Source organism: Eurypyga helias, unplaced genomic scaffold (assembly GCF_000690775.1).
Source record: "Eurypyga helias isolate BGI_N326 unplaced genomic scaffold, ASM69077v1 scaffold6664, whole genome shotgun sequence".
Classification (NCBI taxonomy): domain Eukaryota; kingdom Metazoa; phylum Chordata; class Aves; order Eurypygiformes; family Eurypygidae; genus Eurypyga; species Eurypyga helias.
Window position 1 is genome coordinate 12,724 of NW_010244239.1, and position 14,765 is coordinate 27,488.

At 37.2% G+C, this 14,765-nt stretch overlaps 1 protein-coding gene across 1 annotated transcript in view; it reads left to right on the top strand.

Annotated features, from left to right (window-relative positions):
- Window positions 1-14,765, top strand: part of SLMAP (sarcolemma associated protein) — a 38,089-nt gene that overhangs the window by 6,170 nt on the left and 17,154 nt on the right. The window contains exons 6-7 of the mRNA XM_010149677.1: window positions 12,070-12,150; window positions 12,405-12,464. Coding sequence (XP_010147979.1) covers window positions 12,070-12,150; window positions 12,405-12,464 — 141 coding nt within the window. The remainder of the gene's footprint in view (window positions 1-12,069; window positions 12,151-12,404; window positions 12,465-14,765) is intronic.

The window sequence follows — 14,765 nt, forward strand, 5'->3', positions numbered from 1 at the left end:
GTGTAGGGATTGTAATTCTTCCCTCTGATCTTGTAAACTGACTTAGAAAGTTAAGTTGTTGGAGCTTATTGGAAAAACACAATACTGTATACAAAAGTAGCTTAGAGCTGAATCAAAACATTTAGTAAAAGTTCTCAAGCTTCAAGTGCGAATACATACTGTAATTTTAGAGAAGTACTTAACAACAGACTAAGTAGGGGTTTTTTAACAAATTTTTTTCCTTTTTTAAAATGTCTAGCAGGATGTCTTGCTAGTTTCTTTAAATACTCCTACCCTTACTAGTCTGAGTTTAAAAATTGTCTGAAATATTACTTCAAACTTGAATTCATTATTATGTGATTATAACAAATATTGTATCACTGCTATTCCCTTTTTTTGTCCAAGTGGAAGAAGTAATCCTTTTTTGACTTATTTTTGGATTGTATAAAAGTGAAAATGCCATCTGCATGGATGTATGAAAATACAGATGCCTACATCCTATGAATAAGAACAGAAGTTATGCTTAAACCTGGGAGTTTTAGGAAGCTGTCTGCCAATTTCTTTCCTTATGAAGATAGACAACATGTAACTGCTCATTCAAGTTGTCTTCCTGTGTTTTTATACAGTCTGTCACCTTCTGTCATGCATCTACCATTCTCTTTTATTATTTTGTGTTTTAGCATAGTTTTACATGCTTTCCATATTCTGTCTGTTGTACCACGTTCTTCTGCATCTCTACTATACCTGGTCCATCCACATTTCTCTGGAGTTTTAGAGCTTGCTGGCCTGTTATCTCTGAGTTTGTGCCTTTCTGTATCTCCCTGTTGTTTATCTAGCCTTCATAATGACAGATGAGCAGTAATTGTCACTGCCAGATTTTGGCTTTTGTTCTTCTGAAAGCAGCAGGAGGCAGTGACTGTTTTTTTTGCTGAGTAGTCTTGCATTATTTTAGAAGAACTAAGAATTTGGGGATTGTAAGGTAGATTCAGCAGCTTTGGCAACAAAAGAGGTTATAGGTATTTGGCAAGGGAAAGACTTCACAATTGAAGGCAGAAGTTAGAAATGTAAACTTTTGGGGTTTGTGCTAAATAGCTTGCAAGGGAATAAAAAAGCCTCCTCTGTCTTTATACAAAGGTATACATACCCCCTTCTCTCCCACTCCCTGAAGAAAATGGTGGTAAAAGCATGTAAAATCAGTGCGCTTTTCAAGTTTTCTTTTATGTCTCTGTCTCTCAGAACTTCAAGTCAAGTCCTCGAGGTAATTCGTAGGCATGCGGCCTAGCTGTTGCTGCAAGGATTTGGCGTTACATTTTTCCTGTGGCTGTCTCTAACATGAAAAGAGCCTGTACTTGGGTAGAGGAACTCAGAACTCGTTATCATCTCTCTAGAGTGTTTTTATAACAGTGTGCATATTGTGATGGTTAGGCATTCATTTTCTCTCTTGGCACATGCGGAGACCCTGGTGCAGGAGAACAGTAACTTGCTTGTACATCAAGCCCCTGGTAAAGGTCATGTAGAACTGAGTTATTTCAGTGACATGTTTCTCGGTGAGTTGCACCACACCTGGCTTTCATATTTAAGTTTTGTGAGCTCTTTATTATATAAAGATATGAGACATTTGTGTACAATCACTTAAATTATCATGTCAAAAGGCAAAAAAAAAAGTTTGAATGTGGAGAATAAAGTTATAGCCATGGTGCTGTCCTTTAAAAGCCCTGTCTGTGTGTATTAGGAAAGAAGTTTATTCTAACTTTGAAATATAGTAAATCTCAGTATTACATATTTGATCTTAACAGCTAAGCCTCAGATGTCAGGAGCTAATGATTCAACAGTTTTGTTAGAATGTAACACATTTAGGTGGTTTGAGTACTAAAAAGCAGCCTGGTCAGTTTGCTATGTTCTTGAGGTCAAAGGACTTTTGAGGTTCTCCAGAATGGAATTGTTACACCTTTTTATTGGAAGAGGTGCAAAATTCTATTGGAGTCAGGAGCTGAGCACGGTCACGTAGAAGGGCTTGGGTAAACCTGGGAATTGAGCCCAGCGTTAGGATCATTACTGCAGAACAACTGTTCCTTCTTTCAGACATTGTTGTTTCAGTGCAGTGAAATTTCATGTAAGAAAAGGGTGATATTCAGCAAGACTTAAAAAAGAAATGGTTGTGCATTTCAAGAGGGTATTAGATACACAGAATAAACATGAAGACTAAAGAAAAACTTATTAAATGCCCTTTTAAAGCTAATAAAATGCTGAAATACAGGTTTAATGCATGTTTTTTGTTTCATCAATGCGTGGATTTGGTATTTGCAGTTATCCGTGTCTGATTATGAATTAACAAATGGAAGGAAGTGGAGACGTCAGTGCTACAGGGTTGTATGTTTCAGTAGGGTATCATTTTACCTATTTTAACTTTATTGTGATTTAAATGTCACTTATGTACATAAATCTTTTTGCCAAAATTATGAAGTTGGCAATAGAAATTTAGTGGAAGTCGCCTGTCACCACCTAACCCGAATGTTCAGCACAGCCAATGCCAAATGCAGAATGTTTGAACTTGTAATGATTGGGTTTTAGTAAATTTTGTTAAATCCAGTCTTTTATAAATACCTTCTGTTGAGGTAAGGGGCTTTTTGTTAAACTTAAGAACTGTCATTAGATTTTAGTATTTAAAAGTACCCTTTGAAAAAAGTACCTTTCTCTTCTGACCAGTTCAAAAGGATCATCTGTTTGTTAAGGTCACTCAGACATCAGTTTGGTCCTGTCTGCTTGCCTATTAATTCAGATTTCCCAAGTTCACTGTAAATGCAGAATTACAAATATTGTTAATACATCTTTCAAACTTTTTGTTGCATCAATTTGCAAATTATAAGAAGATGTGAAATGAAGTGTTTCTTTCTTTACTAGAGCACTTTCTTTCAAAGAGTGGAGGGGACTGCACTTTTATTCATCAGTTCATAAAATGTCAGAGTGAGTACAAGAGTGTTCATCACATTTGCTTTAAAAACAACAGAAAACCCAGAAAAGGTGGATGAAAAGCATAATTTGTCATACACTTGGAAATGTGGCATTGTGATATTAAGAAGATGCTTGTAGTAAGAGGGGGTCTTTGATCTTGCTAAGCGATTATCACATTCATTGTCTCTTCTTAACATTTAATCTGTTACTGTCCTCTGACCAATAAAAGGGTAGCGATGTTGCCACATGGTAGTTAAAATGGAGTGTAATTTTTCATTTGTTACAAAGTAAGAAGTGGAAAGCCCAACATTGTCAGTTTGAGCAAACATCACAGGCAGCAGTAGGACAGAGGTAAGGTAACGATGCCTTTCCTTCATTTCACAGGCCTATAATTTATCTGATAATTAAAGGCCTTACACATTCTTCAAATTAGTTGTTAAAAGAACAGAAAGGAAAACAAGACCTTAATTTTAATGTGGAAATCTAAGAGATTCTTTTTTAAAAAATAGAACAAATATGCAATACTAATCTTTAGAAAGATGAGCTATTCTGGAATGAGAAACATGTTTTTCAAAACAAAGGGCTTTTGAAAATGAGTAATGAAACAGCACAGCCTGCATATCTATAATTAAGGAAAAAAGTATGTTAATTCTTTTTGTGCACTGGGAGATAAAATTAGGATGAGGAGAGAAAAGTGATCCTAAAATTCTAAGACAACTCCTTGGTAGCATTAAGAATTATTACTTGGCTTTAGGTATGTAATTTCTGTAGTCTTTTAAATTGAGCAGAGAGTATTTATCAGCAGAAGTAAGACAGTATCTTTTTTGACATTATGGCCCTTGGACTCTTCTTGTTCTCTTTTAAATTTCAGTAAGGAAGTATAACAGACTTGTTTGACTTAACTCATTGAGCTGCATTGATTGCTTTCCTATAAACTGAATGACAGGATACTTCTGATGTTTGTCTAAGAAAACTTCAACTTTATTTATTTGAAAAATATTTATTTTTAAAAGTGAATGACTGGTAACTGTCTTCTATGAGGCTGAAGTTTAAAATAATTTTAAATATTGAAAATATCTGGTATGGATCTGCTTGATTCAGTACATAAGAACTGAAGTTAAATGTTTGAGTAAAAATATTTCTTGTCTAGAGTGAAAATGAAGAGCACACTGAGTGATGTTCAAATACCAATTGGTTCCCTGTTTTCATTGTTTGGATGTTAGCTTAACCTATTTTAGCAAAACGTGTATTAGTATGACCTCTATTTATTGAGAAGCAAAAGTGACCATCAAGGTCTAGCAGAAGATTCTAAAAGTAATAAGTTAATAATCTTAATGCTCTTATTAACTTACTAAGAGTTAAATGAAGATTAATATGCCTCCCCTTTCTTGAGAGATTTGAAAGCTGAAGTAAAAACACTGCAAGGCCTCAATTGCCTCATTTTTAAAACAATGCATACAAGTTCAAAGAGGTCAGTAATCTGCATTTTTTATTTTTTTTTTGTGATCTAATCAAGTACAAAAAAGATTCCAAGTCAGCAGCTCATACTTATTTCCAGACTGAAAGTTTGCCATTCCCAAATTCAGGTGAGGTTAAACTGTGAACTGCAGGATCTGTTATTTTCATCTTGTATGTAAGTGCTGCCCTTCAGTCTTACTCCTGTTCTGTGCCGTCTGCAGCACTGAAGGCTGGAAACTAGTGTGTGTGTGTGTGTGTGTGTGTGTGAAATACTGTTTCAGAGATTGCCAGGAACTGGAGCTTTAAGACAGGCAGCAAATTCTTACGTGTGAAACAACATCGTGAAGACTACAAATATTGAGAAAGAATATATCGTTCAATATATGATACTATGATTTTTTCCCCCCAGAGGCTTAGGTACTGGGAGAGAAGCAAGTTTATTAGTTTTAAAATAGTAATACAATAAAAATCCCGGAAATAGGAGTCACTCATTGGAGCTGTTACATAGTTTGCTGTTTCATAATAGGAGCAGAGGAATTAAAACCAGGATCTGCAAACCACAGGAGAAATCTAAGAAGAAAGGAGAGCTGAGACAACTGTGATGTTTGTCTAGAAGAGAAGGTTCTGACTTGTGCTGGTACAGCAGGGAAAGTGCCCATCACTGTAGTTTTGGAAAAGAAGCACTTAAATTGGGAAAGCAGAAGCAGAGAAATGAGGAAAAACTCCTTAAGTCGAGGAAGTGGAGTATGTAGGATAACACATGAGTAAACAGTCTAGTACTCTATGAAACAGTTGCTGCAGAGGTATAAGGCAATTGAAAGTGATGATCAGTTAAGAGCAATCAAGACCTCTCAAGATAGTGAAGCTAGAATTTTTTTGGTGGGGGAAAAACTGTAGGGTACTAAAGTCTTAGTTGCCATGCAGCTTGAATGCTTAACTTGGGTAGCATTGTTTGTAAAATCCAGCTTCTGTAGGTTTTTAAAGATTTTACTTCTAATATTTGCTTTTTAAGCAAAAGGCGGCTCACCATACCATCCAGTAACCTGTTCTGATCTGCAGCATCTGTGGGATGTTAGGAAATCTTGTGCTGAACGAGCTGGGAAGTCTGTAACTTTCTCATCGTTACATCCAGTTCATTTGTTGCTCATTTCATAACCCTTTTTTTTTTTTTTTAGTAACCACTGGTGAAAACCAGTGACATCAAGAGCAATGGTCATGTGCTTCTTTTTGGTTAGTACAGGGATGAGAGTTACTACCAAAACCGGTGATGATGTATAGACAAGAGATTTGGAGCTCTGCTAGCTTCCCGCCTTTTGCGCCGATCTAACCCTTCTTTATTTGTGTCCGTATTTTTTTTTCCTGATTTTTGGTTTTTGTATTTATGACTTTAAATGCGAGTCAACTTTTTCCTTTTTTTACCAAGTCTGCTGCTTGGGGTTTTTCTTTTTTTTTTTTTTTTGGTGTTTTTTTTTTTTTTAATCCATCTAAAATGGAGTAGGTTTTGGATGGATTGGATGGCTATTTTCAACTTTTCATGAGTTTGACCTGCAGGTGGCAAGTAAAGCTGTTAGTATCACTTATTTCAGATGGTTTAAAACTTGAGTGTTAGGGGCTAGGTTTCCTTTCACTGGTCATCAAAACTCGCTTTCAAAGCCTAACTTGTTACAAAACCATAAATATATTGGGAGCATGTTACTTAAGTAATCATTGTAGTGTTAACAGATCTTAACTGCTATATTACACTTAGGGTTAGATAGCCTAAATCTAGAAGGGAGTTCTTAAATGGAATATGTAAGAAATGCCTAAAAACCTAAAGGAAAGATGCCTTTGAACTGCATTCACAAGCAGCCTATCTTAAAGGTGAACAGAAAGCTTTGCTTCCAGGCAGATTGTTTCAGTAACATGATTATTTGTGATACGTATGCTTTTTGTTAAGTAGTTACTGGATAGTGTGAAAGAGAAAAATAATTTGTGCCAGAAATTAAAGCTAGGGTCCTGACCCTAATTTATATTGTGGTAGCCAAAAATGAACATCTTGAATCAGGGAAAATACACATTGATTAAAAAAAAAAAGCTTTAAAAAATCAAGTTTAGGAAGATATTTTCTGAAATAGTTATGTGAAAAGATGCAGAGATCTGAAAAAGGGAAGTTTTAAAGATATAGCTATGTCAGCTTTTATTTTCTGTTTCTCTGGGTTCTGCTGGTTTTGGTGACCAAGGTGACAGCAGCGCAGGAGAGCTTTCTATTTAGTTCAGTGACATCAGCATCCATTTTTCTGTTTATCTAAATATACACAGGCGTGCTGAAATAAACTGGGTTTGGTTGGCCTTGAAAATATACTGATAGCAGCATTCTTAAACCACAGAGAATGCTTACTTGTTCTGTAATTAGGGGAGATGTCAGCCATCAGGTGAAAAATACTTGGCTGTACCAGCTTTGGCTGACACAGGGCGACGGGACTTGTGTGTTAGTGCTGAAGTTCTTTGCTGAGAAAATAGTGTCAAGAGTCAAATGTTGAAATTGATAATGAACATTAGAAAACACTAAAGCATCATGGAAAAGAAGAGATGAGGTGTTACCCCTTCAGGTCAAGCAGCTGATCACTGCTCTAAGTGTATGATTGTTGCATTCGGCTGATTTTTTGCAGACATATGGGCAGAATTCCTCAGATGCTTTCTTCTGCTTTCCTCTCTGCCCCTCGTCCAGCCTCAGCTGAGTCCCAGAATAATTGCATATTAAGACTTTTGGTTAGATTTTTTGATTGATAATCACTCGGTAACTCTTCACTAGTGGCTGCAGTAACTTCATTCCCTCGGCGGTGCCTTCCCCAGCCTGGGTGCAGGGACTCTCTCCAGCTCTGATGAACTCAAGACTGTTCCTAATGTGGATGATGAGTATCTCCTGCAGTTACTTGAGACCTGAGGCAGTGTATTTCTGAAGCAGTAATTGTAAAATGCTATGGGAGTGCAGGACAGTGTGTGTAGATAAAAGTAGATGGTGGGAACATCTTTCCTGAACTGGTTTGTCTGGCTGTGGGGGTGGGAAGGGGATAGGACAGGCTTTTGGCCATGCAGACCCCTCTTCAGACCTCAAGGGTTGGTTTTTTTTTCTGTCTGAAAGCTTGCCTACTATGTAGGGCTGAAAAATATCTCCCCACAAATCTTGTCCTGACGCTGTCCTTAGATTGTCATGGTTACAGCAACGTGCCATCAGAGTACAGAGACTTCTTCATCTTCGGAGCTCCTTGAAGTTGGAAATACTGACTAAAGCTCACTTGTTTGGGTGGGTTTTTTAATCAAAAGGGTTTACTCTCATCCAGCTTCCTTAATCTGAACTCTCCTGTACATGCTGTCTCCTCTGCGTCTCAATTACCTGCCCACAGCACGGGGTAACCAGCAAACTCAGTTCTCTGCCCACTTGCCAGGGATCCAGCAGGGAGAGCTCAGAGGGAGGCAGAGGCAGCCTCAAGACTGGTATTTGTGGGTGTTAACAGCTTTCAACACTGTCTGCATGGCAAGATCTGCTGCATAGGCACCGATTATGTGATACATAATGTATGTGACCCTCGGTAATTTTGCATGTTGGCTGGTTCTTAACGCATTTGAAATAATGAAAGCTCCTCCAAAATAGAAACTAATTACTGGTTCAGTAGTTTTTAGTGTCATTGATTAATCCAAACCGTTGTTCCCTTGGTCTTACTGTTTGCCTTCATGTCCTAGCTGGAGTTAGGATACAGTTTGCCATCTAGTCTCAAATTCCATAGTTCAGGTTTTTATGTGCCTGACATACATGGACAGGCTTCCCTGTCAATGCCATATGTAAACTCAGTTTTTGTCAACCTGACTGCGATGCATGCACAGGTTTTTGCAGTTTTGTTCAGATCTCTGGAAGTTTTAAACTGAGAAAGGCTATTTCTGTGTAGCTTTCCTAGGCACTGTTAAAGATGTGGCTTCTCAGTTGCAGTTTTACTGTGGTGTATTTCTAGATTTCTGCTGTATTGGGTAGATATTTATTTCAGGCAGCCAGCTCTTAGAATTCCTTTTTTGAAAACTATAATTTGAGAAATGTATTAATTATGTATTGCTCCCAGTTAGATTTAAAAAAAAGTTTGTAAGTAATTTTCCTAACTTCTCATTAGTGAACTGAAGCATTAATAATGTAAGCCAATAAATTGCAGAAGAAATAATTATGCGCTTTCTTACAAAAGCTCCAGTATTCCTGTGTGCTCTGTTTCATTATTCCATGCCAGAATAAAGTTTTTGTTCAAGCCCGAGTGGGAAGTAATATTATCAGCTTTTAATTTGGTCATGGAATGTAGTCTACGTAGATGTGTGCAGGGAGAAGCTTGCTTAATTTGAGCTTGGAAAGTAACACTTATTTTGTTTGGCAGACAAGATCATAGATGAAGGACATCTAACCAAAGTGGAAGAAACAAAGCTTTTGAAAGGTTAGACTTCTGGATTATTTAACTGTTTTTGAAGCATGTTTTTTATGTCACTTCAGTGCATGTTCTGTCTTAAACTAGCACTTTGAGTTCTGTTGAATACTCACTTAAGAAAAAATCAATACAATAAAGGGGAGGTATATTGTTTACTGAACTCTGCTCCAAATACTGCTGCAGGGTAAAAAGATTTAAAAGAAACCATTTTTGAAGATATAGTGCATGAAGTGCTAGTCTCAGTTCTGACTGAGTTCATACCTGAATGTGTATTTAAAAAAAAAAAATCAATTTACAAAACTTACTATAGTCTTTAGTGCCTTCATAAATTTCAAACAGGTTTTTGATTTTATTATAGGACTAAATAGAAATAATGCTTGGTCTCATTGCGAGTTTTAAATAAGTGTACTTTAATTTTACTTTTTTCAACTTACATCCGCCTAACTTTAAAATAACTATTAACATTCTAAACGTGCCTTTTCCAAATAAAATATATCTGTGAATCTCTAACTCTTCTTCTGTGTGAAACAAGTAAAACACAAGGAGCTAATTAGAAAAGATTGATCTTATTAAGGAACCTGTCATCCTTATCTTGCAATACCAAAATCGGGAATGCTATGAAGTGTGTAGATCAGTGTTTCATATGTGTCTGATAATGTAAGGTTGTTTGGACTTGTAGGCTTACTCTGCTTTTGTAGCTTTTTATTAATGTCTAGACATCCTCACTCACTTCTTTGCCTTCTGTCCTTCTGCAAAGGGTTATTTTGTTGAAAAAATGTTAGCTTCTTAAAAGTTCTGGTATTTTAGGGACTTTCAGTTTACCTTCTTTTACCTTAATGTATGAAACTGCACCTTTAATTTCTTCCTGTACGGAGAAAGCTATAGACAACATGCCATATTTGGCAGAAGAATGCATACAATAACTGTAACCTAACACTTGCATGCCAGTTATCCTGCGAAGCGGTGAGCTATTTTTAGTGTTTAATATATTCTAACTCATCGAGTAAGTATGATGTCAACACATTTTAATATACTTCATCATTTTGGCTATATTTATTCAGCTCCGTTTTATTGCGGGAAATAGGGACAACTGCTGTGAAATAATACAGTGCAGGAGAGAGTTTTGTACTTAGGACGCTGGCTCCAGAATAGGCAGCAGGTTTCTCAGCCATTTCTCTTTTTGGCTCTTGCTGCTTCAGATGTAGAAACTGATGCATTTTCCTCTCGTGACTAATCTTGTTCCTTGTTTCAGGGGGGAGGAGGATAGGAGGGAGGAAAAAGCCGGTGTATGTGAAAGTGGGTGGGAGGGGGGGAGTATGGGAGGGAGGTGGGGAGACAGAGAATTAGTTCAGCGGTTGGAGCTTGCACTGTTCCTCCCGTTTCTCCCAGAGCAAGCAAGTTGTGTTTCCATGTATGACCAGATATGGTAAAGTTAGTTGGATACAGATACTGCTCAGCTTAGCACTTCTGGATTGGCCACTGCTGTAAACGACATGGGTGAGGTGTTTAGGATATCCTTTTCTTAATACTTTAATGTATTACTTGGTTTAGTAACTATTACAGTTTTAATGGCAGTCTTGTGAGCTTGATTGTGTGTGACACGTGTAAAATGCTTTGTAATGTAAAATCTGTAGGTACTAGTTAAAAGCCTTATTCCTAAAAATAGGGAAGCGCCCCTTTTGTTTTAGGAGAGGACCAGCCCCAAACCTCGAATTATTAACTACTCCAGTCATTGTGGGCTTTGAAGTCTGCTGAGGTCATCTGAGAAATGTTTGGAATAGCTGCCAGGCCCAAACCCCTAATGCACTTTAAGTACACGGGTGCTTTCCCCTTCTCCCTCTGCAGTGATTGCGGTTACATTAAGATAGGAAGAGTCTGGCTCTTGATCACTGCTTTGTTTGTGCTTGCTTCCTTCTGTCTCATGTAGGAGTGGATGTTATTCTGGCACAGAGCAATAGAAACCTTTTGTGTTTGATGAAGAAAACTTCTTTTTCTATTAACTTGTCTGGGTTTTGTCATATTGGTAATTTCCCATTGTCAGTGCACAGATTGTCTACAGTTTCCATTTAACTTCTTTAATTTTAGGGATATTTAGTTCTGTTTGTCTTTTTGATACTTGAAGGCTTGTGTGCATTGTTTCTCCATTAATCCTTTGCTTTTTACATATTTTCACATACTAACCCTAGTGGTATAACACACCTGGTTTATTTATTGCTGTGCATCTTTCTTCCCGTCTTCTGATCCTTTTGTTGCATCTGCAGTATCTGTGTGTGAAGAAATTGTTCATGTTCCCTGTGCTTTTCTGCATATATGGTGGAAGTTAAGTCTGTATACTGGGAATGTTGCAAAGATGCCTTTGTGTATATATGTATACATATATATATTTCTTTACCTGGAACTTGAGACTTAGAGGAAACCTCTGTTAATCTGTGGGTGGGCAGTGATGCTGTCAAACCATGGCTCTGCATAGTCAGCTGAGGAACACTTCATTATGTATAACCTCGCCTGCATATTGATTATGTGGATCACTGGGTTTGCCCACATCAGAGATGGTGTGCCTTTGTTTAATGGACCCACCAAAACTAAACTGGAATGGTTATTTAAAAAAAAAAATCACTCAGCTGCACATAATAATGTGGTGAGGGGTGTACAAACAGGTATTTCATGAAGGCATTTTTTTGGTGGGAAGGACATAGACTGCCTTCTCTTAATGCAATTTGAACTGAAAATTCTTTCTAGAAATTAGTGTATTGATGGATAGGGCTGTGATTCTTTACTGGTTCATACCACACTTTTTTTAACAGTAGAGTATATCCAAGACTTGTTGCCATTATTTGTCCAAAATACTGAATCACAGTTTTATTCTAACAGCACTTTCTTTCTGACTTGTTACAGTATCTGCATTGTTCTAGTTTTCTTTTCTATTTGTTCCCTGATTGAATCAGCTTTTGCGCAGTTCCAACTGGCAAGAACACAGCTTTAACAAAAGTTCAAGCTGTGCATGAGGCAGTTGCATCCCCTGTTAGATGCTGGGCTAGATTAATGACTTCAGTCATGCTGAATCCATTTGAGGCACAAAGAAACAAACAACCACCAGGTTTTTGGTGTGGGTTTTTTTAACTACGTTATTTTCTACTAACACTTAGCAGTAGCTAAATAAATAGATGCACAGAAGAAATTATGGTGAAGAGACTGAACAAAGCATTTACTGATTGTAGTTGATTTTCCTTGTCTTTTTCAGAGAATCAAGCAAGAGTCAAAGAATCTGATTTGTCAGATACTCTTAGTCCAAGCAAGGAAAAAAGCAGCGACGACACTACAGGTGAGTCCTTAACTGAGGTTTCTGTAACACCTAATTAATTTGAATTAAATCACTTAATTATGAGCGTTTTCCAAATGGGTGGAGAAAGTGTGTATTCTGTGGTGCCAGGTACAAGCTTAGAGCAGTATTGTCTGTTGTGTGACTCTACAATTAACTATTGTGAGAAATTAAATGCTCCTCTTTGCTTAAAGGGTGTGTATATGAAAACTGTCTGCAGTTTGACTGCTCCTCAGAGGTGTGTGGGTTTTTTTCAGATGCACAAATGGATGACCAAGATCTAAATGAACCTATTGCTAAAGTAGCTCTTCTAAAAGGTAAACAAATTTATTCCTGTAACTTTAGATGCCTAATCTGTGTGTATATATATCTTTGTCTACCTGGTTTTTATCAAATGTGCATTGGAGTGCTGAAATGCAAATATTTTAATCATGGTAGTATAGAGAAGTTGCATTTAAATGTCAATAAAGATTCCTTTGGGTGATGTGGTAGAAAAGCATACTTCAAAGTGTTAGTATAGAAATAATTTGTGATTAAACCTATTTTCCACACTCACCAACACTGTTGTAGGAATTTATATGTTTCAACTTCAAGTAGAGTTGAGAAGTAGTTTCAGCATACATTTAAGTTAGGGCTGATCACTGCAGGGAGGAGGGATTCTTCCATTGTTGAGATGTTTTAAGCATTGCCAGACTTCCCTTCATACACTGTCAGGAATGCTTCTCTTACTTTGCACATGATGGGTCAAAAAGAAAATTAAAATATCTTTTTAGTTAGCACACTCAAAATTTGAATTTCCTGTTGTAACTGTATCTAGGATTTTTGTGCCTTAGCATCGAGCTTCATAGCTATAAAATGAATTTTTTACTGGTCTTTGCACTGAAGGCTTGATTAGCAAACTGTTATTTACATGCCCGTGAACATGTGAAAAACTTTGTGGGATATTTAGTTATTATATTTGCATACTGAAAGTTTAATTTTACGCTTTCTGTACAGTTAGACATTTGGTAAGATCTGTAAACTGATGCTGATGTTGGCATCACAAGTAAAAATATCACAGTGCTTCATGGTTCAGAAAGGCAGGAAACAATGACAAAATTTAGGAGACCTGTAAAAGAGCTTCTTTCTGTAATTGTTTACATTTCCCTAATTTTGTGACAGAAGGATAATACGTGAAGGCATGTATTGCATGTTTCCAAACAGCAAAGCTAAAACTGATTCTGATATTTTCCGGTGGATATCAGTTCAGCTAAGCAGTTTAGAAAGGAGCATGAGGTACTGAGCATGTTCCATTTGGGTTTTACTCGGATATCTGCCATTAATAGAAGGTAGAATCTGATCACGATGTTCGTAGTGATTATGATAGTCTTATTTTTGGTAGTATATATTTGGGTTTGGCAACAAGTTTTATTTGGGAGGAAAAAATTAATTGGTTGAAAAGCATGATGCTGCTCAAGTGTCAGAACTCTGTCTGGAATGGGATACATGTGAAGGAGTTTTTCTTGTGAGCATCGTCATATGCACAGAATTCACAGCCTGAACAACCCTCTGTGTGTGAACAGCACAGCAGAGAAACTGAATTCAGCCAGCTCCTGTCAAAATTTAGTTAATTCTAATTCTTTTAGTTTTAAGATAGCCAACTGAAGGCTACTCTGAATTGGCTGCCTTTCTTAGTTATCTTCTGCAAACACATTAAAAGTAACCTGTGGACCCCTCAGGCTGAAAACAGAGATTCCTGAATTCTCCTTATATGCCAGTGAAGGTCTGTCAGGAAGGGTTGGGAGGAGGTAAGGCTGCTGTGAGCATGTTGCTTCCGGGGTCACAACTGTCTCCTGTCGCAGCAGAAGTCAGCTGTCGTCGTGCTTCCTCTGTCCGGGGTGGATTAAACAGGGCAGGCAGGGTTATTTGAACTCTCAAATGAGTAAAGTTGTTTTCTGTAGTAACATGGAAGTAGTCTTTCCTAACGTGGATTCATCTGTCGTTACTCAGTTGAAGATTTAAACCATAACATTACTGAACTTCTAAGTGAATAAGTAGGAAAACACCTATTTGGTCAGACAGCTTTGCTATTGAATTGCATATTGCAATTAAATAATTGGAATAACTCTTTCTCTCAAGGCTATTTATGGGCATTCCTATTTTGCTCTCATGAAACCATTAAAAAATATCTGTACACTGAATCATTTGCCCTTGTAATTTTTATGAAGAGCTTATAAACCCGCAGTTTTGTTTGAGGTTTTGTAAGAGAGTTACTCCGTATGCCTGACTTTGCCCTAAAAAGGATCTTATTTGCCACAAAAAGACTTTTAAGTGGATTTGTTATACAGTCATATAATTAAGGAAGAATGACAACATTTCTGATCTGGCAGCTCTTTGGAATGTGGAAACAGCCTCTGGAAAAGGCAGCATTCCCTTTTGTTGAACTGTTGGAATTCACAAAACAAATTAGTAGAACAAGAAAATGATGAGGCTTTTAATTGCTGTAGTTTCCTCCAAGTGTATTTTCTATCAATAACTTTTGAGTACATTCAGGATCTGTTTTGCCTTTCTGCAAGTCAGGTTTTGGCAAAGAGGGGAAAAGGAAAGCTGTCACGGATTAGTAGAACTGCTTCCCCCCC